This window comes from Salmo salar, chromosome ssa12 (genome assembly GCF_905237065.1).
Source record: "Salmo salar chromosome ssa12, Ssal_v3.1, whole genome shotgun sequence".
Classification (NCBI taxonomy): domain Eukaryota; kingdom Metazoa; phylum Chordata; class Actinopteri; order Salmoniformes; family Salmonidae; genus Salmo; species Salmo salar.
The window spans coordinates 8,355,752-8,381,746 of NC_059453.1; the positions used below are offsets into that span (position 1 = coordinate 8,355,752).

Consider the following 25,995-nt stretch of genomic DNA (forward strand, 5'->3'; position numbering starts at 1 on the left):
TGTTTGGGCTTCTTGCGGTCAATTTGCAATTATGTTCCTGCTCCCCCGACCATCCGCTCAAGAAAAAAAAATCTGCCCACAGCTGAATCTAGTTCATGATCCCTGTCATAAGGAGATGTGTACTTGAAATACAGAGGAGGGGAAAAAGAAAGGCAGAGGTCAAAGAGAGGGAGGAAGAGGGTGAGCTTGAATCAGTTTAAAAATGGTGGGGAAAAAGGGAGATGGTTTGTCGAAGAAGAACGGTAGAAAGTGTAAGCAGAGTGAGCTGAAGACAGGAGGAGAAATGTGAGTGAATGAGGGCGAAGTATCGGAGATGGTAGGTGTGGTGAAGTTCTTGGAGCCCGAGCGCAGAGGGTCAGGATGAAGATGAGTCTGTGACAGTAGGAGTTAAGTTTGGAGAAAGTGGACCCCTGCCTTTTGGCTGATCCATTCGTGGTTTCAGGCTGGGTGAAAACAGAGTTGGGTGCTGTGGAATCGGTGAGGGTAACCAGAAGTGGTCTTATGATGATTGTTTGTGTTTCTGCTGGTCAGAGGGAGCAGGTGCTCCGAGTTAAACAAATGGAGACGAGATGTGAATTGTTTTTACTCTCAAGAAAAGAACCCTATTGAAAGGAGTGATTACTGGGGTAGCAGTAAATGTGAAGGGAGTTATTACTGAGGTAGCAGTAAATGTGAAGGGAGTTATTACTGAGGTAGCAGTAATTGTGAAGGGAGTTATTACTGAGGTAGCAGTAATTGTGAAGGGAGTTATTACTGAGGTAGCAGTAATTGTGAAGGGAGTTATTACTGAGGTAGCAGTAATTGTGAAGGGAGTTATTACTGAGGTAGCAGTAAATGTGAAGGGAGTTATTACTGAGGTAGCAGTAATTGTGAAGGGAGTTATTACTGAGGTAGCAGTAATTGTGAAGGGAGTTATTACTGAGGTAGCAGTAATTGTGAAGGGAGTTATTACTGAGGTAGCAGTAATTGTGAAGGGAGTTATTACTGAGGTAGCAGTAATTGTGAAGGGAGTTATTACTGAGGTAGCAGTAATTGTGAAGGGAGTTATTACTGAGGTAGCAGTAAATGTGAAGGGAGTTATTACTGAGGTAGCAGTAAATGTGAAAGTTGACCAACTGAAGGGGAAGATTCCCAGTGTTTGTGATGTTTGGTGCGACGCAGACAGAGTGGCAAAACAGAAGAGTCATTTTGATATTGAGTCTTTGCCCGACCAAATGACGTTAGGATATTTCAGTTATACCGTACAAGCTTTTGTGCCGAATACATTATATTGTTACAGGTGTCAAGCTTATGGGCATGTGGCAGCAGTGTGTAGGAGGGAGGTTCCTAGGTGTGAGAAGTGCATGAGACAAAGGAATGTGTAGCTTTGGGGAAAGTAGTGGTATGTGTTTATTGTAGAGGTGCCCATGGGGCTGGGGATCAGAAATGTCCGGTGAGAGAGAGGCAGGTTGAGGTTACCAGGGTTAGAATAGTGCAGAAGTTGTCATATGCTGAGGCAGTGAAGAAAGTAGAGGAAGATGGGTCAAGGGAGTAGTAGATCTGTACCAGCACAGAGGGATGGGCCAACGAGTGATATATGCTTCAGTAAGATTGGATCTTTTGAATTTATAGCAATGGTTATCAACTGTACTGAAGGGATAAGTTGCAGAAAATAGAGGTTGTGGTGGCAGCTGCATAGAAGTATTTGGTTGTACGAGAAGAGATACAGCGTGTAGATTTGAGAAGATGGCGTCCTGTCCTTTCAGGCTGTTGGCCTGAAGTATGACTAGATAGATTTAGTGGAGTAGGGTGGTGGGTTTTTAACGAGTGTAGGATTAGATGTGAAACGATGCAATCCAACAATTATTTATTCAGAATAGGTTTGATTTTTGCTCTTTTCACATGCCAAAATAAGCTGTTGACCAACAGGGGTATTTCTAGGATTTTAAAACATTGGGGGCTTAGACCACAGCCAGTAGGGGGGTTTGTGGGCATCCTCCCCCACCCCCCAAAAATAAACATTAACTACAGTTGAAGTGGGAAGTTTACACACTTAGGTTGGAGTCATTAAAACTCATTTTTCAACCACTCCACAAATTTCTTGTTAACAAACTATAGTTTTGGCAAGTCAGTTAGGACATCTACTTTGTGCATGACAAGTAATTTTTCCCACAATTGTTTACAGACGGATTATTTCATTTAACTCACTATATCACAATTCCAGTGGGTCAGAAGTTTACATATACTAAGTTGACTGTGCCTTTAAACAGCTTGGAAAATTCCAGAAAATGTCATGGCTTTAGAAGCTTCTGATAGGCTAATTAACATTATTTGAGTCAATTGGAGGTGTACTTGTGGATGTATTTCAAATGGACAATGACCCCAGGGATACTTCCAAAGTTGTGACAAAATGGCTTAAGGACAACAAAGTCAAGGTATTGGAGTGGCCATCACAAAGCCCTGACCTCAATCCTATAGAAAATGTGAGTGCAGAACTGAAAAAGCATGTGCGAGCAAGGAGGCCTACAAACCTGACTCAGTTACACCAGCTCTGTCAGGAGGAATGGGCCAAAATTCCCCCAACTCATTGTGGGGCGCTGGTGGAAGGCTACCCGAAACGTTTGACCCAAGTTAAAATTTCAAGGCAATGCTACTAAATACTAATTGAGTGTATGTAAACTTCTGACCCACTGGGTTGAAATAAATCATTCTCTCTACTATTATTCTGGCATTTCACATTCTTAAAATAAAGTGGTGATCCTAACTGACCAAAAACAGGGAATTTTTTACTAGGATTAAATGTCAGGAATTGTGAAACTGAGTTTAAATGTATTTGGCTAAGGTGTATGTAAACTTCCGAATTCAACTGTAAATGCATGAATTTGGTGCACGTTGAGAGATTAGATCTTTTCAGGTAACTTCCCAACTGCCATAGCAGACGCTGCCAGTACTCAATTACAGTAGCTACTGTGGGTCTCTCTACTTTGAAACAAGTCTACAGTGTATTGCCAAAAAGCTCCATACCACTCAACAACTTCAAACAAACTCTGACCTGTCTAATGAGCCAAACTGATTAAAGAATCCCACAGTACCCAAACACCCTCTCTTTCACAAGTTTGGACACACCACATTCAAGGGTTTTTTCTTTATTTTTACTATGTTCTACATTGTAGAATAATAGTGAAGACATCACAACTATGAAATAACACATATGGAATCATCTAGTAACCCAAAAAGTGTTAAGCCCTCTTCTGTTGCTGTCCCTTAGTCTTATATGCACTGCATAACTGTGTGTACATGTGATTTTGGAGATCCTTCTGGCAAAGAAGTATTCTTTTTTTTTTTTTTATTAGAACATGATATCCCAGAATCCCCAGCTCTCATTGGTAGTCCCTGCTGAGACTTTGTGGCAACTAGTGACAACCCAACAGAGTCGGGAAGTTTGAGACTGTGGATGCCGACACGATAACAGTTATGGACAAGATTGAAGATGATTCAATTATATTTTTTGCAACAATGTCTCTAGAACAGGTACAAAAAATATACACTGGGTATAATTCTCATTTTTAGATTGTGTAATAAAACAATATTCACCTTGTCAGCCAGAAAGGTAGCTAATGTTAGCAATGTCAAGGTAGCTAGCTGACAAAGCAAAACCTTTTTTTAATTTTTTTTTACATATAACAAATAACAGAAATACCTTATTTATATAAGTATTGAGACCCTTTGCTTTGGGACATGAAATTGAGCTCAGATGCATCCTGTTTCCATTGATCCTTAATATTTCTACAACTTGGAGTCCACCTGTGGTAAATTCAATTGATTGGACATGATTTGGAAAAGGACACACCCGTAAATATAAAGTCCCACAGTTGACAGTGCATGTCAGAGCAAAAACCAAGCCATGAGGACGAAGGAATTGTCCGTAGAGCACCAAGACAGGATTGTGTCGAGGCACAGATCTGGGGAAGGGTACCAAAACATTTCTGCAGCATTGAAGGTCCCCAAGAACACAGTGGCCTCCATCCTTCTTAAATGGAAGAAGTTTGGAACCACCAAGACTCTTCCTAGAACTGGCCGCCTGGCCAAACTGAGCAATCAGGGAAGAAGGGCCTTGGTCAGGCAGGTGACTAAGAACCCAATGGTCACGCTGACAGAGTTCCTCTGTGGGGATGGGAGAACCTTCCAGAAGGACAACCATCTCTGCACTACTCAACCAATCAGGCCTTTATGGTAGAGTGTCCAGACGGAAGCCACTCCTCAGTAAAAGGCACATGACAGCCCGCTTGGAGTTTGCCAAAAGGCACTTAAAGGACTCTGACCATGAGAAACAAGATTCCCTGAATGCCAAGCGTCACGTCTGGAGGAAACCTGGCACCATCCCTACGGTGAAGCATGGTGGTGGCAGCATCATGCTGTGGGGATGTTTTTCAGCAGCAGGGACTGGGAGACTAGTCAGAATTGAGGGAAAGATGAACGAAGCAAAGTACAGAGAGATCCTTGATGAAAACCCGCTCCAGAGCGCTCAGGACCCCGATCAAACATCTCTGGAGAGACCTGAAAATAGCTGTGCAGCGACACTCCCCATCCAACCTGACAGAGCTTGAGAGGAATTGCAGAGAAGAATGGGAGAAACTCACCAAATACAGGTGTGCCAAGCTTGTACCGTCATACCTAAGAAGACTCGAGACTGTAATCGCTGCCGAAGGTGGTTCAACAAAGTACTGAGTAAAGGGTCTGAATACTTATGTAAATGTTTTATTTTTAATATATTTGCTAAAAAATCTGTTTTTGCTTTGTCATTATGGGGTATTGTGTGTAGATTTTTTTTTAGCAATGTTTAATCAATTTTAGAATAAGGCTATAATGTGGAAAAAGTCAAGGGGGCAGACATGTCAATAGGTACCAGCCATGGAGACATCATGTCAATAGGTACCAGCCATGGAGACATCATGTCAATAGGTACCAGCCATGGAGACATCATGTCAATAGGTACCAGCCATGGAGACATCATGTCAATAGGTACCAGCCATGGAGACATCATGTCAATAGGTACCAGCCATGGAGACATCATGTCAATAGGTACCAGCCATGGAGACATCATGTCAATAGGTACCAGCCATGGTGAGTGGAGACATCATGTCAATAGGTACCAGCCATGGTGACATCATGTCAATAGGTACCAGCCATGGTGACATCATGTCAATAGGTACCAGCCATGGTGAGTGGTGACATCATGTCAATAGGTACCAGCCATGGAGACATCATGTCAATAGGTACCAGCCATGGAGACATCATGTCAATAGGTACCAGCCATGGTGACATCATGTCAATAGGTACCAGCCATGGAGACATCATGTCAATAGGTACCAGCCATGGAGACATCATGTCAATAGGTACCAGCCATGGTGAGTGGAGACATCATGTCAATAGGTACCAGCCATGGTGAGTGGAGACATCATGTCAGGTTTGAATGTATTATTGTCATAATGGATATTGTGTCATATCATGCCATACATAATCACATCATCCTGTCAATTCATATCTGACATTAGGATACAACCTCAATAAAGTTTCTGTAGAGTATCTTACAGACTGAATAGCTAGTGGTTAGTTTAGTGATACAACCTCAGTTTCTGTAGAGTATCACTAAACTAACCACTAGCTATTCTGTCATGGTGAGTGATGTCTAATGGCACATTTAGAGTACAATAACATGGATGCATGTGGGGGACTTTTATTTTGAAAAAAAACGTCCTCAATGGGAGCAGCAGGTAAAACCACCAGCAGGCCTCGACTATTTCTCAATTCATCATTCCCTGATTCCTCACATTCTTTCTCTTAGTCTCCTCCTCAAAATGCAATAGAGAATAAAGTCAGAGAGGGGGGACCTTGGAACTTCTATTACAGTTGAGAGGAGAGTGGAGCGAGGAATCACAGAAACAGTCTTTTCCTATCTCCCGTCAACCTAGACGGTAGTCTCTTTCATATGTTTCTGTTGGTGTGTCTTTAGCGCTTTGGGTACAATGAACCCTTTCCCACACAGGCTACAGACATACGGCTTCTCCCCTGTATGAAACCTCCTCATGTGCACCTTCAGACTCCCAGAGGTGGTGAACCCCTTATCACAGACAGTACAAGGGTACGGTCTCTCTTTAGTGTGCTTGATCTGATGCACTCTCAAGTTCCCCGACTGGGCAAAACTTTTCCCGCATGTGGCGCAGACGAAGGGTTTCTCTCCGGTGTGTGTTCTCTGGTGACTCTTTAGATCCCCGTCCCGTAGGAACATTCTCCCGCAGTACGAGCAGCAGTACTTCTTTTCCAGGCTCTTGTAGTGCATTCTCGCGTGCACCTCCAGCCTTTTCATGTCCGGGAAACTCTTCCCGCACTCGCACATGTGGTGGCGGACCTCTTCCATGTGTATCCTCTTGTGTTTCTTCAGGCTTTCGCTTCTGGCAAAACGTTGGCCACACACAGAACACTGGTGCGGTTTTTCCTTGGTGTGGGTCAGTATGTGGGTCGCCAAGGACGTTTTCTGAGTGAAGCCCCTCCCGCAGTAGGAGCAGTGGAGGAGGTTCTCCCCTGTGTGGATCGACCTGTGGGTCTTCAGGGTGTAGAAGTGGGTGAACGTCTGGCCGCATTGGTCACAGAGGTACGGTTTCTTGTTGTTGTGTGTCTGCTTGTGCTCCCTGTACTCCAACAGGTTGCCAAAGCTCTCTGGGCACTTGGAGCAGTGGTACGGTTTCTCTCCTGTATGGGTGCGCTGGTGAGTCTTTAGGTCCTGCAGCAGAGTGAAGGTCTTCCCACATGGTTGGCAGATGTGCTTGGTCTTCTCTCCTGTGTGGATCGTCACATGAATGTTCAAGTCATCAAGCTTCAAGAAACTCTCCTCGCAGACAGAGCACTGGTGGGGTTTCTCTGTGCAGGCACCATCTTCTGTTTTAATGACAACATTACAAGCATTAAAAACAGACAGAGAGGAGAAATTAATTGGTGCACACCGTAGCAGAAACAATGCGTTTCTTATTGGAAAAGATCTGGTAGTCCATCCCTGTTTCTGCCTGTTTGCTTCAGTGTGGTTTCCTAGTGAACACAACTCAGGTGTGTGGGTCTCGCTTACCTTTGTGAATCACCTGGTGTCTCTTCAGGTCCTGGTATCGCAGGAAACACTTCCCACAGACGGAGCACTGGTGGGGTTTCTTTCCGCTGTGCGTCATTGTGTGTGTCTTCAGGCTGCTGGCTGCAGTGAACCTCTTACCGCACTGGGAGCAGAAATATGGCTTCAGCTCCTGGTCAGGGTCCCCTGGGCTGTCAGGGTCAGAGCTGGTGCCCTCTCCTGTTTCAATGACAACATTAGAAGGGTTTAACGCAGGAGGAGAATGATGAGGAAAGCACAACTCCAACCTGGTGTTCCTCTCACCTTTATGGGTCACAAGGTGTCTTTTAAGGTCGTAGGGTCGAAGGAAGGCCTTGCTACAGATGGAGCACTGGTGGGGTTTCTCTCCGCTGTGGATCTTCATGTGTGCCTTAAGTCTGAAGGCTGCGGTGAACCTCTTACCACACACAGAGCAGGGGAACGGTCTCTCCGGATCTGGTTCCCCTGGGCTGTCTGCGTCAGAGTTGTTGCCCCCTTCAATGACAACATTACAGGGGTTAAAATGCTGCACTGTCAATAAATGACAGTTTATTACAGACTAATACACATAAAAATACCCAGCTAATTTACGGAAAGAGGCACTGGTGTGGATATGTTGATGTTTCTTCAAGTCACCTGTCTTCCAGCAGAGATCTCAGGGTCCTGTTCATTACTGCACACTGTTGCAAAATGTTTTGCAAACGGAAAACAAGTGTATTATTATTGGATAGTCCCTCCCACTTAGGCTTATTTGTTTCTGTTTGGTTCCTAATGAATATGACCCAGGTGTGTGAGCAGAGACTTCAGGGTGTATTCACTAGGAACAAAATGGAAGCAAAAAGAACAAAATGGAGAGGGACCTACCTGAATTTGTCCAATAGAATTTTTGCACAAAAAATGTTTTTCCTTTCGGAGTCAAAGGTTACCATTGCAAAACGTTTGCTACAGTGTGCGACTCAGTGTGTTGGTGTCTCTCTCACCTTTGTGGATCTCCTGGTGTCTCTTGAGGTCCTGGAACAGCAGGAAACACTTCCCACAGACGGAGCACTGGTGGTGTAGCTCTCCACTGTGCTTCTTCATGTGAGACTTCAATAAAGGTGCTGTGGTGAACCTCTTGCCACACTCTGAGCAGAGGTACAGTCTTTCAGGGTTCGGGTACAGCTTCTGCCCTTGTTCGGGATCCCCTGGGCTGTCTGGGTCAGAGTTGGCGCTCTCTCCTGCTTCAATGACGACATCACAGGGTTTAAAACACATCAAGACAGAAGCGAGAACAGCAAGTACACATACAGTAGACCTACACCCTATGGTCACTGTCCTCTGAGCCTCTATAGTCACACCCTATGGTCACTGTCCTCTGAGCCTCTATAGTCACTGTCCTCTGAGCCTCTATAAATCACACCCTATGGTAACTGTCCTCTGAGCCTCTATATTCACACCCTATGGATCCTCTATAGTCACACCCTATGGTCACTGTCCTCTGAGCCTCTATAGTCACACCCTATGGTCACTGTCCTCTGAGCCTCTATAGTCACACCCTATGGTCACTGTCCTCTGAGCCTCTATAGTCACACCCTATGGTCACTGTCCTCTGAGCCTCTATAATCACACCCTATGGTCACTGTCCTCTGAGCCTCTATAATCACACCCTATGGTCACTGTCCTCTGAGCCTCTATAGTCACACCCTATGGTAACTGTCCTCTGAGCCTCTATAGTCACACCCTATGGTCACTGTCCTCTGAGCCGTCATAATCACAACCGGTCGTACAGTACTGTTTCCGTTGAATTCAACGATGCACCGTTCTGAACACAATCCTGGGCTTGCAAAGGTCATATTCTACCAACGAGCCACACAGGACAGTCTTCCAGCAGAGAGATGTTTCTCTCACCTTTGTGCACCACCTGGTGTCTCTTCAGAACACATAGCCACAGGAAACGCTTCCCGCAGACAGAACACTGGTGGGGTTTGTCTTCGCTGTGGATCTTCACGTGGATCCTCAGGCTGGTTGGCGAGGTGAAGGTCTTGCCACACTCAGAACAGTGGTACGGTCTGTCTGAGGTGACTGCTTTAATGACAACATTACAGAGGTTAAACTGCTGCAGGACACAGAGGAGAGAACAGCTCACCACCACATACAGTATTATGCATCTATGGGCAATTCCATTTTAACTGAATGGAGACTGATTGTTTTTCATGTAAAATGTATGCTCTACAAAAACCATTGATTTTTAACAAACCATACAACTTTATGCACAAGGACTACGTTTACACTGAACATATTGCAAAAAACACATTTATTTACTGGAAGAACTGTGAGGATGCAAAGTTTGGTAACAGAATTACAGTTATTTATGTGACCAGGTTTTCTTAAAAACTCTGCATAAAAGAATGGCGTGTCAGTTATGACAGGACACTTTGAGTTTGAAAGAAGTGAGTGAAGTGGATTTACACCCGGTAACTGATTTCTACACAAACGGTGTAAATATGCAACATCCTCCTCTACATATGTGGGTATTATTTTACACACTGGCTATTATTTAATCAACTCCGCAGCAAAACCACATTTGGTTCATCCGAAGCGGATCAAATCTGCACAAATGTTTTACAAGTTTGGATATCAAAGCACAGTACAGTTCAGTAGAGTACAGTAGATTTCTGTACAGTATAGAAGATTTCAGTAGAGAAAAGTTCAGTACAGTATATTTCTGTACAGTATAGTAGATTTCAGTAGAGAAGAGTTCAGTAGAGTACAGTAGATTTCAGTACAGTATAGTAGATTTCAGTACAGTAGAATAGATTTCAGTACAGTAGAGTAGAGGTCAGTAGAGTAGAGGTCAGTAGAGTAGAGGTCAGTAGAGTTCAGTAGAGTAGAGTTCAGTAGAGGTCAGTAGAGTAGAGGTCAGTAGAGTAGAGGTCAGTAGAGTAGAGGTCAGTAGAGTAGAGTTCAGTAGAGTAGAGGTCAGTAGAGTAGAGGTCAGTAGAGTAGAGTAGAGTTCAGTACAGTAGAATAGATTTCAGTACAGTAGAGAAGCGGTCAGTAGAGTAGAGGTCAGTAGAGTAGAGGTCAGTAGAGTAGAGTAGAGAAGAGTTCAGTACAGTAACGTTCGGCACAGTAGAGTATAGTTCAGTAAAATATAGTATACTCAACTCTAGTGTGCACTATACAGGACCGTATGGTACTATACTGAACTATAATCCACAGTACAGGACCGCATGGTACTATACTGAACTATACTCCACAGTACAGGACCGTATGGAACTATACTGAACTATACTCCACAGTACAGGACCGTATGGAACTATACTGAACTATAATCCACAGTACAGGACCGTATGGAACTATACTGAACTATACTCCACAGTACAGGACCGTATGGAACTATAATCCACAGTACAGGACCGTATGGTACTATACTGAACTATACTCCACAGTACAGGACCGTATGGTACTATACTCCACAGTACAGGACCGTATGGAACTATACTGAACTATACTCCACAGTACAGGACCGTATGGAACTATACTGAACTATACTCCACAGTACAGGACCGTATGGTACTATAATCCACAGTACAGGACCGTATGGAACTATACTGAACTATACTCCACAGTACAGGACCGTATGGAACTATACTGAACTATACTCCACAGTACAGGACCATATGGTACTATACTGAACTATACTCCACAGTACAGGACCGTATGGAACTATACTCTACAGTACAGGACCGTATGGAACTATACTGAACTATACTCCACAGTACAGGACCGTATGGAACTATACTGAACTATACTCCACAGTACAGGACCGTATGGAACTATACTGAACTATACTCCACAGTACAGGACCGTATGGTACTATACTGAACTATACTCCACAGTACAGGACCGTATGCTACTATACTGAACTATACTCCACAGTACAGGACCGTATGGAACTATACTGAACTATACTCCACAGTACAGGACCGTATGGAACTATACTCCACAGTACAGGACCGTATGGTACTATACTGAACTATACTCCACAGTACAGGACCGTATGGAACTATACTCCACAGTACAGGACCGTATGGAACTATACTGAACTATACTCCACAGTACAGGACCGTATGGTACTATACTGAACTATACTCCACAGTACAGGACCGTATGGAACTATACTCCACAGTACAGGACCGTATGGTACTATACTGAACTATACTCCACAGTACAGGACCGTATGGAACTATACTGAACTATACTCCACAGTACAGGACCGTATGGAACTATACTGAACTATACTCCACAGTACAGGACCGTATGGAACTATACTTAACTATACTCCACAGTACAGGACCGTATGGAACTATACTGAACTATACTCCACAGTACAGGACCGTATGGAACTATACTCCACAGTACAGGACCGTATGGTACTATACTGAACTATACTCCACAGTACAGGACCGTATGGAACTATACTCCACAGTACAGGACCGTATGGTACTATACTGAACTATACTCCACAGTACAGGACCGTATGGAACTATACTGAACTATACTCCACAGTACAGGACCGTATGGAACTATACTCCACAGTACAGGACCGTATGGAACTATACTGAACTAACCACAGTACAGGACCGTATGGAACTATACTTAACTATACTCCACAGTACAGGACCGTATGGAACTATACTGAACTATACTCCACAGTACAGGACCGTATGCTACTATACTGAACTATACTCCACAGTACAGGACCGTATGGTACTATACTCCACAGTACAGGACCGTATGGAACTATACTGAACTATACTCCACAGTACAGGACCGTATGGAACTATACTGAACTATACTCCACAGTACAGGACCGTATGGAACTATACTGAACTATACTCCACAGTACAGGACCGTATGGTACTATACTGAACTATACTCCACAGTACAGGACCGTATGGAACTATACTCCACAGTACAGGACCGTATGGTACTATACTCCACAGTACAGGACCGTATGGAACTATACTGAACTATACTCCACAGTACAGGACCGTATGGAACTATACTGAACTATACTCCACAGTACAGGACCGTATGCTACTATACTGAACTATACTCCACAGTACAGGACCGTATGGAACTATACTGAACTATACTCCACAGTACAGGACCGTATGGAACTATACTGAACTATACTCCACAGTACAGGACCGTATGGTACTATACGGAACTTTACTCCACAGTACAGGACCGGATGGAACTATACTGAACTATACTCCACAGTACAGGACCGTATGGTTCTCTGTGTTCAGCTCATAGTGTCTCCTGCTACTTCCTCCCTTCCACTGAGACACTATGAGCTGAACATAACAGTATGTCAGTGGAAGAGAGGACAGTAACAGGAAACACTATGAGCTGAACATAACAGCCAGTGGAAGAGAGGACAGTAACAGGAAACACTATGAGCTGAACATAACAGTGGAAGAGAGGACAGTAACAGGAGACACTATGAGCTGAACATAACAGTATGTCAGTGGAAGAGAGGACAGTAACAGGAGACACGATGAGCTGAACATAACAGTATGTCAGTGGAAGAGAGGACAGTAACAGGAGACACTATGAGCTGAACATAACAGTATGTCAGTGGAAGAGAGGACAGTAACAGGAGACACTATGAGCTGAACATAACAGTTGTCGGGAAGAGAGGACAGTAACAGGAGACACTATGAGCTGAACATAACAGTGGAAGAGAGGACAGTAACAGGAGACACTATGAGCTGAACATAACAGTATGTCAGTGGAAGAGAGGACAGTAACAGGAGACACTATGAGCTGAACATAACAGTGGAACAGAGGACAGTAACAGGAGACACTATGAGCTGAACATAACAGTGGAAGAGAGGACAGTAACAGGAGACACTATGAGCTGAACATAACAGTGGAAGAGAGGACAGTAGCAGGAGACACTATGAGCTGAACATAACAGTGGAATAGAGGACAGTAACAGGAAACACTATGAGCTGAACATAACAGTATGTCAGTGGAAGAGAGGACAGTAACAGGAAACACTATGAGCTGAACATAACAGTGGAAGAGAGGACAGTAACGGGAGACACTATGAGCTGAACATAACAGTATGTCAGTGGAAGAGAGGACAGTAACAGGAGACACTATGAGCTGAACATAACAGTATGTCAGTGGAAGAGAGGACAGTAACAGGAGACACTATGAGCTGAACATAACAGTATGTCAGTGGAAGAGAGGACAGTAACAGGAGACACTATGAGCTGAACATAACAGTCTGGAAGAGAGGACAGTAGCAGGAGACACTATGAGCTGAACATAACAGTATGTCAGTGGAAGAGAGGACAGTAACAGGAGACACTATGAGCTGAACATAACAGTGGAAGAGAGGACAGTAACAGGAGACACTATGAGCTGAACATAACAGTATGTCACTTGGAAGGGAGGACAGTAGCAGGAGACACTATGAGCTGAACATAACAGTGGAAGAGAGGACAGTAGCAGGAGACACTATGAACTGAACATAACAGTATGTCAGTGGAAGAGAGGACAGTAACAGGAGACACTATGAACTGAACATAACAGTATGTCAGTGGAAGAGAGGACAGTAACAGGAGACACTATGAGCTGAACATAACAGTATGTCACTTGGAAGGGAGGACAGTAACAGGAAACACTATGAGCTGAACATAACAGTATGTCAGTGGAAGAGAGGACAGTAACAGGAGACACTATGAGCTGAACATAACAGTATAGGAAGAGAGGACAGTAACAGGAGACACTATGAGCTGAACATAACAGTATCAGTGGAAGAGAGGACAGTAACAGGAGACACTATGAGCTGAACATAACAGTATGTCAGTGGAAGAGAGGACAGTAACAGGAGACACTATGAGCTGAACATAACAGTATGTCAGTGGAAGAGAGGACAGTAGCAGGAGACACTATGAGCTGAACATAACAGTATGTCAGTGGAAGAGAGGACAGTAACAGGAGACACTATGAGCTGAACATAACAGTATGTCAGTGGAAGAGAGGACAGTAACAGGAGACACTATGAGCTGAACATAACAGTATGTCAGTGGAAGAGAGGACAGTAGCAGGAGACACTATGAGCTGAACATAACAGTATGTCAGTGGAAGAGAGGACAGTAACAGGAGACACTATGAGCTGAACATAACAGTATGCCAGTGGAAGAGAGGACAGTAACAGGAGACACTATGAGCTGAACATAACAGTATGTCAGTGGAAGAGAGGACAGTAACAGGAGACACTATGAGCTGAACATAACAGTATGACAGTGGAAGGGAGGACAGTAACAGGAGACACTATGAGCTGAACATAACAGTATGTCACTTGGAAGGGAGGACAGTAACAGGAGACACTATGAGCTGAACATAACAGTGGAAGAGAGGACAGTAACAGGAAACACTATGAGCTGAACATAACAGTATGTCAGTGGAAGGGAGGACAGTAGCTGGTATGATGTACAGAGCACCAATACTACATTACAGAGCACCAAAACGACCTCTTCCTTGTATCTTTTGGTCGTCATTTCCGGTCACAACTTGTAGACTTGTTTATGTGCTGCTGTGCGGTTTGTTGCTAAACTTAGTTTGCTACCTGCTAACTTTACGGTTTTATATATTTAATTTATTTCCCCTCGCTCGATTTTTTTCATTCAACTTTTTCACTCCGGACGCTTTATCTGGACGTGGTTCTGAGGACCTCCACCAGCCGAAGCTAAGTAGTAACATTAACATTATGCCTTCTAATTACAGTCGCTGTACTCATAATATACAGGAGATCGATCGTCTTACGGCGAGGATAGCTGTGCTGCAAGCCCAGCTTCAGACGGAGCCGTTAGGCAAGGGTCATTTCAGTGTAGGAAAGGATGAAACAGCGTCTGTGCCACCAGTAAGTACAGATAGTAACGTTAGTATAAATCCCCTCGCACGGTGCCCACAGCCGGACAACTTTCTCATGGCTTCTGGAGGGAAATGCTGTAGGAATGCTCAACCGGTGTCGCTTATTCAGCCGACAGAAACTTTCAACCGGTTCTCCCCAGCGAGTCCGAGGCCGAGCCTTCTCTGGTCTCTCCTCCTCCCGTTTCAGGGTCTGAGACGCCGAAGCCTCCCACCATAAGCTCTGACAAATTGAAAACCCTAGTCATTGGTGACTCCATTACCTGCAGTATTAGACTTAAAATGAATCATCCAGCGATCATACACTGTTTACCAGTGGGCAGGGCTACCGACGTTAAGGCTAATCTGAAGATGGTGCTGGCTAAAGCTAAAACTGGCGTGTGTAGAGAGTATAGAGATATTGTTATCCACGTCGGCACCAACGAGGTTAGGATGAAACAGAGGTCACCAAGCGCAACATAGCTTCAGCGTGTAAATCAGCTAGAAAGATGTCGGCATCGAGTAATTGTCTCTGGCCCCCTCCCAGTTAGGGGGAGTGATGAGCTCTACAGCAGTCTCACAACTCAATCACTGGTTGAAAACTGTTTTCTGCCCCTCCCAAAAGATACAATTTGTAGATAATTGGCCCTCTTTCTGGGACTCACCCACAAACAGGACCAAGCCTGGCCTGCTGAGGAGTGACAGACTCCATCCTAGCTGGAGGGGTGCTCTCATCTTATCTACGAACATAGACAGGGCTCTAACTCCCTTAGCTCCACAATGAAATAGGGTGCAGGGCAGGCAGCAGGCTGTTAGCCAGCCTGCCAGCTTAGTCTGCCACTAGCACAGTCAGTGTAGTCAGCTCAGCTATCCCCTTTGAGACCGTGTCTGTGCCTCGATCTAGGTTGGGAAAAACTAAACATGGCGGTGTTTGCCTTAGCAATCTCACTGGAATAAAGACCTCCATTCCTGTCATTATTGGAAGAGATCGTGATATCACATCTCAAAAATAGGGCTACTTATTGTTAGATCCCTCACTTCCAAGGCAGTTATAGTCAATGAACTAATCACTGATCATAATCTTGATGTGATTGGCCTGACTAAAGCATGGCTTAAGCCTGATGAATTTACTGTGTTAAACTTCTTATGGATGGTGGCAGTATTGAGTAGCTTGGATGACTGACGTGCCCAGAGTAAACTGCCTGCTACTCACTCCCAGAAACTAAGATATGCATATTATTAGTAGATTTGGATAGAAAACACTCTGAAGTTTCTAAAACTGTTTGAATGATGTCTGTGAGTATAACAGAACTCATATGGCAGGCAAAAAGCTGAGAAAAAAATCCAAAACAGGAAGTGGTTTGTAGTTTTTCAATTGATTCCCTATCCAAACTACAGTGTCTGTGGGGTCATTTTGCACTTCCTAAGGCTTCCACTAGATGTCAACAGTCTTTAGAACCTTGTTTGAGGCTTCTACTGTAAAGTGGGGATGAATAAGAGCTCCTGGAGTCAGAACACTGCCACCAGGGCATGAGGCTCAGGCATGAGCGCTCACGTGAGAGGTAGCTCAGTTCCATTGCATTTCTGAAGACAAAGGATTTCTCTGGTTGAAACTTTATTGCGGATTTACGATAAAAACATCCTAAAGATTGATTCTATACATCATTTGACATGTTTCTACGAACTGAAATGGAAATGTTTGAGTTTTTGTCTGACCTGCGCGTTGTGAATTTGTGAACTGAAGGCGTGAACAAAAAGGAGGTATTTGGACATAAAAGGATGGACTTTATCGAACAAAACAAACATTTATTGTGGACCTGGGATTCCTGGGAGTGCATTCTGATGAAGATCAAAGGTAAGTGAATATTTTATAATGCTATTTCTGACTATTGTTGACTCCAACACGGTGGATATATTGTATGGCATGTTTTTGTGTCTGAGCGCCGTACTCAGATTATTGCTTTTTCGGTAAAGCTTTTTTGAAATCTGACACAGCGGTTGCATTAAGGAGAAGTTTATCTAAAGTTCCATGTATAACACTTGTATTTTCATCAACATTTATGATGAGTATTTCTGTAAATTGATGTGTCTCTCTGCAAAATCACCTGATGTTTTGGAAGCAAAACATTACTGAACATAACGCGCCAATGTAGACTGAGATTTTTGGATATAAATATGAACTTTATCGAACAAAACATACATGTATTGTGTAACATGAAGTCATGAGTGTCATCTGATGAAGATCATCAAAGGTTAATGATTCATTTTCTCTCCATTTCTGCTTTTTGTGACTCCTCTCTTTGGCTGGAAAATGGCTGTGTTTTTTTGTGTGTAGGCGCTGACCTAACATAATCATATGGTTTGCTTTCGCCGTAAAGCCTTTTTGAAATCAGACACTGGCTGGATTAACAAGAAGTAAAGCTTTAAAATGGTGTATAATACTTGTATGTTTGAGGAATTTTAATTATGAGATTTGTTGTTTTGAATTTGGCGCCCTGTACTTTCACTGGCTGTCGTCATATCGATCCCGCTAACGGGATTCAAGCCATAAGAAGTTGAGGCCTCTCCTCCTGGTTACACTAGTGACCATATCCCCCGTGCATCCCGCAAAGGCGGAGGTGTTGTTAACATTTACGATAGCAAATTTCAATTTACAAAAAAAATAAAAAATGACGTTTGTCTTTTGAGCTTCTAGTCATGAAATCTATGCAGCCTACTCACTCACTTTTTATAGCTACTGTTTACAGCGTATACAGCGTTCCTCACTGAGTTCCCTGAATTCCTATCGGATCTTGTAGTCATGGCAGATAATATTCTAATTTTTGGTGACTTTAATATTCACATGGAAAAGTCCACAGACCCACTCCAAAAGGCTTTCGGAGCCATCATCGACTCAGTGGGTTTTGTCCAACATGTCTCTGGACCTACTCACTGCCACAGTCATACTCTGGACCTAGTTTTGTTCCATGGAATAAATGTTGTGGATCTTAATGTTTTTCCTCATAACCCTGGACTATCGGACCACCATTTTATTATGTTTGCAATCGCAACAAATAATCTGCTCAGACTCCAACCAAGTGTCATCAAAAGCCGTGCTATAAATTCTCAGACAACCCAAAGATTCCTAGATGCTCTTCAAGACTCCCTCCACCTACCCAAGGACGTCAGAGTACAAAAATCAGTTAACCACCTAACTGAGGAACTCAATTTAACCCTGCTTAATACCATAGATGCAGTTGCACCCCTAAAAACATTTGTCATAAGAAACTAGCTCCCTGGAATACATAAAATACCTAAGCCCTGAAGCAAGCTTCCAGAAAATTGGAACAGAAATGGAGCTACACCAAACTGGAAATCTTCCGACTAGCTTGGAAAGACAGTACCGTGCAGTATCAAAGAGCCCTCACTGCTGCTCGATCATCCTATTTTTCCAACTTAATTGAGGAAAATAAGAACAATCTAAAATTGATTTTTGATACTGTCGCAAAGCTAACTAAAAAGCAGCATTCCCCAAGAGAGGATGGCTTTCACTTCAGCAGTGATAAATTAATGAACTTCTTTGACAAAAAGATCAGCATCATTAGAAAGCATATTACGGACTCCTCTTTAAATCTGCGCATTCCTCCAAAGCTCAGTTGTCCTGAGTCTGCACAACACTGCCAGGACCTAGGATCAAGGGAGACACTCAAGTTGTTTAATACTATATCTCTTGACACATTGATGAAAATAGTCTTGGCCTCTAAACCTTCAAGCTGCATACTGGACCCTATTCCAATTAAACTACTGAAAGATCTGCTTCCTGTGCTTGGCCCTCCTATGTTGAACATAATAAACGGCTCTCTATCCACCGGATGTGTACCAAACTCACTAAAAGTGGCAGTAATAAAGCCTCTCTTGAAAAAGCCAAGCCTTGACCCAGAAAATATAAAAAAAACTAATCGGCCTATATTGAATCTCCCATTCCTCTCAACAAAAAAATGAAAAAGCTGTTGCGCAGCATCTCACTGCCTTCCTGAAGACAAACAATGTATATGAAACGCTTCAGTCTGGTTTTAGACGCCATTAGAATTGAGACTGCACTTGTGAAGGTGGTAAATTACCTTTTAATGGGTCAGACCGAGGCTCTGCATCTGTCCTCGTGCTCCTAGACATTAGCGCTGCTTTTGATACCATCGATCACCACATTCTTTTGGAGAGATTGGAAACCCACATTGGTCTACACAGACAAGTTCTGGCCTGGTTTAGATCTTATCTGTCAGAAAGATATCAGTTTGTCTCTGTAGATGGTTTGTCCTCTGACAAATCAATTGTACATTTCAGTGTTCCTCAAGGCTCCGTTTTAGGACCACTATTGTTTTCATTATATATTTTACCTCTTGGTGATGTCATTCGGAAACATAATGTTAACTTTCACTGCTATGCAGATGACACACAGCTGTACATTTCGATTAAACACAGTGAAGCCCCAAAATTGCCCTCCCTGGAAGCCTGTGTTTTAGACATAAGGAAGTGGATGGCGGCAAATGTTCTACTTTTAAACTCGGACAAAACAGAGATGCTAGTTCTAGGTCCCAAGAAACAAAGAGATCTTCTGTTGAATCTGACAATTAATCTTGATGGTTGTACAGTCGTCTCAAATAAAACTGAAGGACCTCAGCGTTACTCTGGACCCTGATCTCTTTTTTGACTAACATATCAAGACTGTTTCAAGGACAGCTTTTTTCCATCTGCGTAACATTGCAAAAATCTGAAACTTTCTGTCCAAAAATTATGCAGAAAAATGTATCCATGCGTTTGTCACTTCTAGATTAGACTACTGCAATGCTCTACTTTCCAGCTACCTGGATAAAGCACTAAATAAACTTCAGTTTGTGCTAAACACGGCTGCTAGAATCTTGACTAGAACCAAAAAATGTGATCATATTGCTCCAGTGCTAGCCTCTCTCCACTGGCTTCTTGTGAAGGCAAGGGCTGATTTCAAGATTTTACTGCTAACCTACAAAGCATTACATGGGCTTGCTCCTATCCATCTTTCCGATTTGTGTCCTGCCGTACATACCTACACGTACGCTATGGTCACAAGACGCAGGCCTCCTTACTGTCCCTAGAATTTCTAAGCAAACAGCTGGAGGCAGGGCTTTCTCCTATAGAGCTCAATTTTTCAGGGAATGATCTGCCTATCCATGTGAGAGACGCAGACTCGGTCTCAACCTTTAAGTCTTTATTGGAGACTCATCTCTTCAGTAGGTCCTATGATTGAGTGTAGTCTGGCCCAGGAGTGTGAAGGTGAACGGAAAGGCATTGCAGCAAAGAACCACCCTTGCTGTCTCTGCCTGGCCGGTTCCCCTCTCTCCACTGGGATTCTCTGCCTCAAACCCTATTACGAGGGCTGAGTCACTGGCTTACTGGTGCTCTTCCATGCTGTCCCTAGGAGGGGTGCGTCACTTAAGTGGGTTGAGTCACTGACGTGATCTTCCTGTCCGGGTTGGAGCCGTGCGGGAGAACTTCGTGGGCTATACTCGGTCTCGTCTCAGGATAGTAAGTTGGTGGTTGAAGGTATCCCTCCAGTGGTGTGGGGGCTGTGCTTTGGCAAAGTGGGTGGGGTTACATCCTGCCTGTTTGGCCCTGTCCGGGGCTATCGTCGGACGGGGCCACAGTGTCTCCCGACCCCTCCTGTCTCAGCCTCCAGTATTTATGCTGCAATAGTTTGTGTCGGGGGGCTAAGGTCAGTCTGTTATATCTGGAGTATTTCTCCTGTCTTATCCTGTGTCCTGTGTGAATTTAAGTATGCTCTCTCTAATTCTCTCTCTCTTTCAATCGGAGGACCAGAGCCCTAGGACCATGACTCAGGACTACCTGGTCGAATGACTCCTTGCTGCCCCCAGTCCACCTGGTCGTGCTGCTGCTCCAGTTTCAACTGTTCTGCCTGCTGCTACGGAACCCTGACCTGTTCACCGGACGTGCTACCTTGTCCCAGACCTTCTGTTTTAAACTCTCTAGAGACAGCAGGAGCGGTAGAGATACTCTAAATGACTGGCTATGAAAAGCCAACTGACATTTACTCTTGAGGTGCTGACCTGTTGCACCCTCTACAACCACTGTGATTATTATTATCTGACCCTGCTGGTCATCTATGAACATTTGAACATCTTGGCCATGTTCTGTTATAATCTCCACCCGGCACAGCCAGAAGAGGACTGGCCACCCCTCATAGCCTGGTTCCTCTCTAGGTTTCGGCCTTTCTAGGGAGTTTTTCCAAGCCACCGTGCTTCTGAACCGGCATTGCTTACTGTTTGGGTTTTAGGCTGGGTTTCTGTACAGCACTTTGTGACATCAGCTGATGTAAGAATGGCTTTATAAATACATTTGATTGATTGGTTTGTGACCCAACTGAGGTTTGTAACTACTATGATGTCCCATTATAGTCTATTCAATAGCAGAAATTCTGTTACCGATTAAAAAAAAAAAAATAATTGGTGAGGGGGGTCAAATAATTTTGAATTCATAAACGAATTTGATATCAGTAAAAACACTATAACTAATTGGTAGGTCTACATTTACTTGTTACTTTTGTGAACTTTCATTATCCTCCTCATGAGGGAGAGACATTAGAAAATATATTCAAGATATGTGGGTTTTTAGTAACTGTATTTCAAGGCACAAGGCAACGTTTCAGTAAAATGTATCCAAAACTAAATATAAGTGTTTATTAGTTTGCAGGGTTTTTACTTCAATATTATTGTGTTTTGATATATTTCTGATACCTTCTAGGACTTTTTCTGGTAGATGTTTTTTAAGACCCCTTGTCCATCCAATAAGCCTTTGCTTATTCACATTTTTGGGGATGGAAAATGGTTCAAAATATATGTATGCCTTCATTTCTTAAAAATATAGACTATGCTTTCATTTGACACCCAATTTGACATGCTCCAATGAACTTCACGTTGGTGCTCATGGGTCGTTTTACATGGAAATGAACCTACACCATATAGATCAACTTATGTAACTGATAAACAGTTGCACTGGTGTGGATACGTTGATTGACAGTGTTCCAACAGAGAGATGTGTGTGAGGAGCGACGCCAGGTGTGTGAGGAGCGACGCCAGGTGTGTGAGGAGCGACGCCAGGTGTGCGAGTGTCTCTCTTACCTTTGTGGATCATCTGGTGTCTCTTCAGGTCTGTGGATCGCAGGAAGCGCTTCCCACAGACGGAGCACTGGTGGGGTTTCTCTCCGCTGTGTCTCTGCATGTGAGTCTTCAGGCTGCTTGGTGCAGTGAACCTCTTACCACACTGGGAGCAGAGGAACGGTCTCTCTCTGTCTGAGCTGGCACCCTCTCCTGTTTCTATAACAACATCATACAGCCCTTAGCCGTGGTATATTGGCCATATATCACAAACCCCCGAGGTGCCTTATTGCTATTATCAACTGGTTACCAACGTAATTAGAGCAGTACAAATAAATGTTATGTCATACCCGTGGTATACGGTCTGATAAACCAAGGCTGTCAGCCAATCAGCATACAGGGCTCGACCCACCCAGTTTATTATACTGTATATAACACTATGCATTGGTATGTAGGAAGGTAGAAAGGGAAGATGACTCCTCTAAGAGCCCTATTTAATTTAAACTGATTAGGAGTTATTTGGTTAGGGGGCACAGTTTAGTACATACAAGAATGACAGCTATAAGCAGTCACTCAGCCCTCTGGGCCCTTCTCAAAGGTAGTGCTCTATATAGGGTGCTGGGTTCCATGAAACTGGTCTCTGATGTTCTGATCAGTGATTACCTGGGTTGGTCCTGTCCCCAACCTCCTCTCTGTCCCCGACCTCCTCCTCCTCCTCTCCATCCTCCTCCTCTCTGACCCACTCCTCCTCTTCTTCTCTTTTAACAGTAACAAGTCCTGTAAAACGTCAAACCAAAAGATCTAAAACACTTGATAATATAAATGCCCCCCCCCATCAGTACTCCACCAGAGGGAGCTCTAACTTGGTTCCCTGTAGAGTCAACAGCTCCTTGGGGGAAACACATTCAGGTACTCTGCTGTAGTTCTGTGGAACTGAACCTGTAAAGTGTCACTTAAGAAATATCTGAAAAGTAACGTAATGGTGTGATTAGGGGTAGGCTATTCTTTCAAGAGGTGACTCTTAAAACAAGCACCTCTGTGCTGTTAATTGTTCTAAGTTGTTGTATATATTTGTAATTGATGATACTGTTGTTTTAAATTGCATTGAGAATAATGTGTAAATCATGCCCACCTGCCATCTCACAGGACTTCAGTGTTTTTATCCTGAATAATAGTTCATGTTATGTTATGTCATGTTATGTCGTCTTCAGCTGGAGCAGACTAACTTTTCATTACCTAATACATTAAAATCAATCAATATTCAAATAATAAGGTCTTGGGATAATAAATACATATTCTATTCCCTGGCTAGTGTACTTTATTACCTGGGTTAGCCAGATCTCCTCCTCCTTTCTGGTCCTCCTCTTCTTCCATATCTACTGGAACAAGATCAACATCACACACATGGTCTGTGTCCGGAATGACACACTATTCCCTATATAGTGCACTACATGCTGTGCAATACTCTGAACTATAGCAGACCTGGGTTCAAATAGTATTTGAAATCATTCAAATGCTTGATCTGTGCTTGATTGAGCTTGCCTGGAGCAATTGAACCAAATGGGATAGTCCCAAAAGTGCCACCCTGCCCCCCTGGCTATCTGGCACTCCAGGCAGGCTCAACCAAACGCTGAAGGATTTGAATGTTTTAAATGATTTGTTATATATTTTTGAACTAGATTAGGATGTAACCTCTCTAAAACTCATATTAGTATTTAAAATAGCTCTAAAAACTCCTATTAGGATGCAACCTAAAACTCCTACTAGGATGTAACCAAGCAACCTAAAACTCCTGTTAGGATGTAACTTAAAACCTCCTATTGGGATGTAACCTAAAACCTCCTATTGGGATGTAACCTAAAACCTCCTATTGGGATGTAACCTAAAACCTCCTATTGGGATGTAACCTAAAACCTCCTATTGGGATGTAACCTAAAACCTCCTATTGGGATGTAACCTAAAACCTCCTATTGGGATGTAACCTAAAACCTCCTATTAGGATGTAACCTAAAACCTCCTATTAGGATGTAACCTAGCTCTGTATAACTCTATGGAGCATTCTGCCTTCTCCCTACAGTTTTCAGCCATTAGCTTCGCCCGCGACTGGCTCGTGTGAACTACAGTCCCGACGCTGTGTTTTAACGTTTAGAAACACCAATAATCATCGCTTGAGATAAGGCTTTCAAAACATATGGCCCTTATCTTTCAACGGCGAGGAAAAATCCTTCAAATACTGTAGCAGTTACAGATCCATACAGCTATGGAGCCTCCATCCTACTAAACTACACTGTAGCAGTAACAGATCCATACAGCTATGGAGCCTCCATCCTACTAAACTACACTGTAGCAGTAACAGATCCATACAGCTATGGAGCCTCCATCCGACCAAACTACACTTCCACTACTCTTCCCGAGTTACGCTTACACACAGGTGTTCAGAGCTAACTTGAAGATATGGCCGTATGGGAACACTAGCCCTATCAAGGTGTGTATCAATTTAACCTGTCGTTTTTTTGAAAATTATAAAAAGGTCCTTATCCTTCCAAAACCGTACCACAAGCGAATTATGTTAATGTTCAGATTGAGCGTATGGGCTCTTAACAAAACTGTACAGAAGACGCCTTCGTCCAATGTCTTCTGTAATGGAACTGAGAGTGAGGATCAAGGTCTAGATGTAACCCAGTGGCAGGTGTAGGCATCTTAGACTCACCGGAGTCAATGTTACCATCTTCGCTCTCCAGTTCATCTTCCCTTTCCTGTTCTACTCCCCCGTTCTCTTCCTCGGTTCTTCTCTCATCCTCCTCTTCCTCTTCTTTAACAATCACATTGAGCTCCAGTGTTTGACTGCAGTCCTCCAGCTTCACTGACGCCATCTCTTGACCTGGCTGTGAGCTTTTCTGTGCCGGACTCGGTTCAGTCATGGTATGCTGGAGGCAGATGCTTTAAGAAAGGAAAAGGAATACATGTTAAACATCAACTCTAGATATGTTCAGGAAATTAAATTAATATATAAAACAAAATATATATAAATCACAATGGGAGGAACCGACTATCATGCCAGGGAGAGCGCTGCAGCTAAGCAATAAGCTAAAGGCCATTTCACTAATCACCATGTTTGTATATCAGCTAAATGGTGATGTAATGTACGACCGCGCGAAAAAAATGTAGGCTTTCTACGTACAGTGTTTTCACTACGAAAGAATTCATTCACATGGAGTTCCTCCCCTAAACTGTAATGGATTTTTATCAGTAACGTTCCTGGCCAGAACAACAACCGTGACAGCCCAACGGACGGTAACCATGGCTGTCTACCACCACACTGTTCAACATCTACCACATCGCCGACCGACAATAAACGTTAACTAAATTTCAGCGTCTGGTTATAGTTTAATGTATTATAATTAAAACACAACAGATTACCTGATATCCCTGGTGTTTTATTGTTTGATTAGACTCTGAGCATGGAGAATCGGATGAGCCAGGACTGTAAACTTCCGCCTGCGTGCAGGATGGGAAAGAGCGTCATGTTCACGGGCGTCATGTAAGCGCAGCCGTCGGCCATCACACCGACCGATTCACAACCCTCCTCCCAGTTTATCAATAAAAGACCAGCGATTTCAGGTAATCCGACATGCTTTCATGATCATTTAAACGATAGCCAACAGTTGAACATTACAGTAAACGTTTATTGTCAATCGGTAATGTGGTAGATTGCAGCTGTTGAATAGTGTCAGTTTTTCGGGCTGCAGCGGTTGTTGTGGTTTCCGTCTGTCATGTTTTTTTTAATTTTTTTTACTCAGGGTCGTTATCGATACAAGCCATTACATAGGTGAGGACTCAAAA

At 43.5% G+C, this 25,995-nt stretch overlaps 1 protein-coding gene across 3 annotated transcripts; it reads right to left on the reverse strand.

Moving 5' to 3' along the window:
* Positions 1-4,783: 4,783 nt before the first annotated feature.
* Positions 4,784-25,783, reverse strand: LOC106592427 (zinc finger protein 271). Of its 3 annotated transcripts, none has more exons than XM_045690612.1 (10): positions 25,573-25,783; positions 24,863-25,092; positions 23,478-23,528; positions 22,816-22,929; positions 22,177-22,371; positions 9,002-9,178; positions 8,095-8,331; positions 7,400-7,609; positions 7,100-7,315; positions 4,784-6,915 (listed from the first exon to the last, which is right to left on the reverse strand). In XM_045690612.1, exons 2-10 carry the CDS (start codon positions 25,071-25,073, stop codon positions 5,948-5,950), a joined length of 2,379 nt encoding a protein of 792 aa, XP_045546568.1. In that variant the 5' UTR covers positions 25,074-25,092; positions 25,573-25,783; the 3' UTR covers positions 4,784-5,947. The 3 variants fall into 3 exon arrangements, with proteins under 3 accessions (XP_045546568.1, XP_045546567.1, XP_045546569.1); XM_045690611.1 differs by having other exon boundaries at positions 8,095-8,334; XM_045690613.1 differs by lacking the exon at positions 23,478-23,528 and having other exon boundaries at positions 8,095-8,334.
* Positions 25,784-25,995: the final 212 nt, after the last annotated feature.

Excerpts from the sequence above, each read along its gene's own strand:
- LOC106592427 (XM_045690611.1), bottom strand. The coding sequence starts at position 25,073 with ATGACTGAACCGAGTCCGGCACAGAAAAGCTCACAGCCAGGTCAAGAG. Across the intron at positions 7,610-8,094 it reads ACACCAGGAGATCCACAAAG|GGGGCAACAACTCTGACGCA; the intron begins GTGAGAGAGACA and ends TTGTCATTGAAG. Across the intron at positions 6,916-7,099 it reads ACACCAGGTGATTCACAAAG|AAGATGGTGCCTGCACAGAG; the intron begins GTAAGCGAGACC and ends TCATTAAAACAG.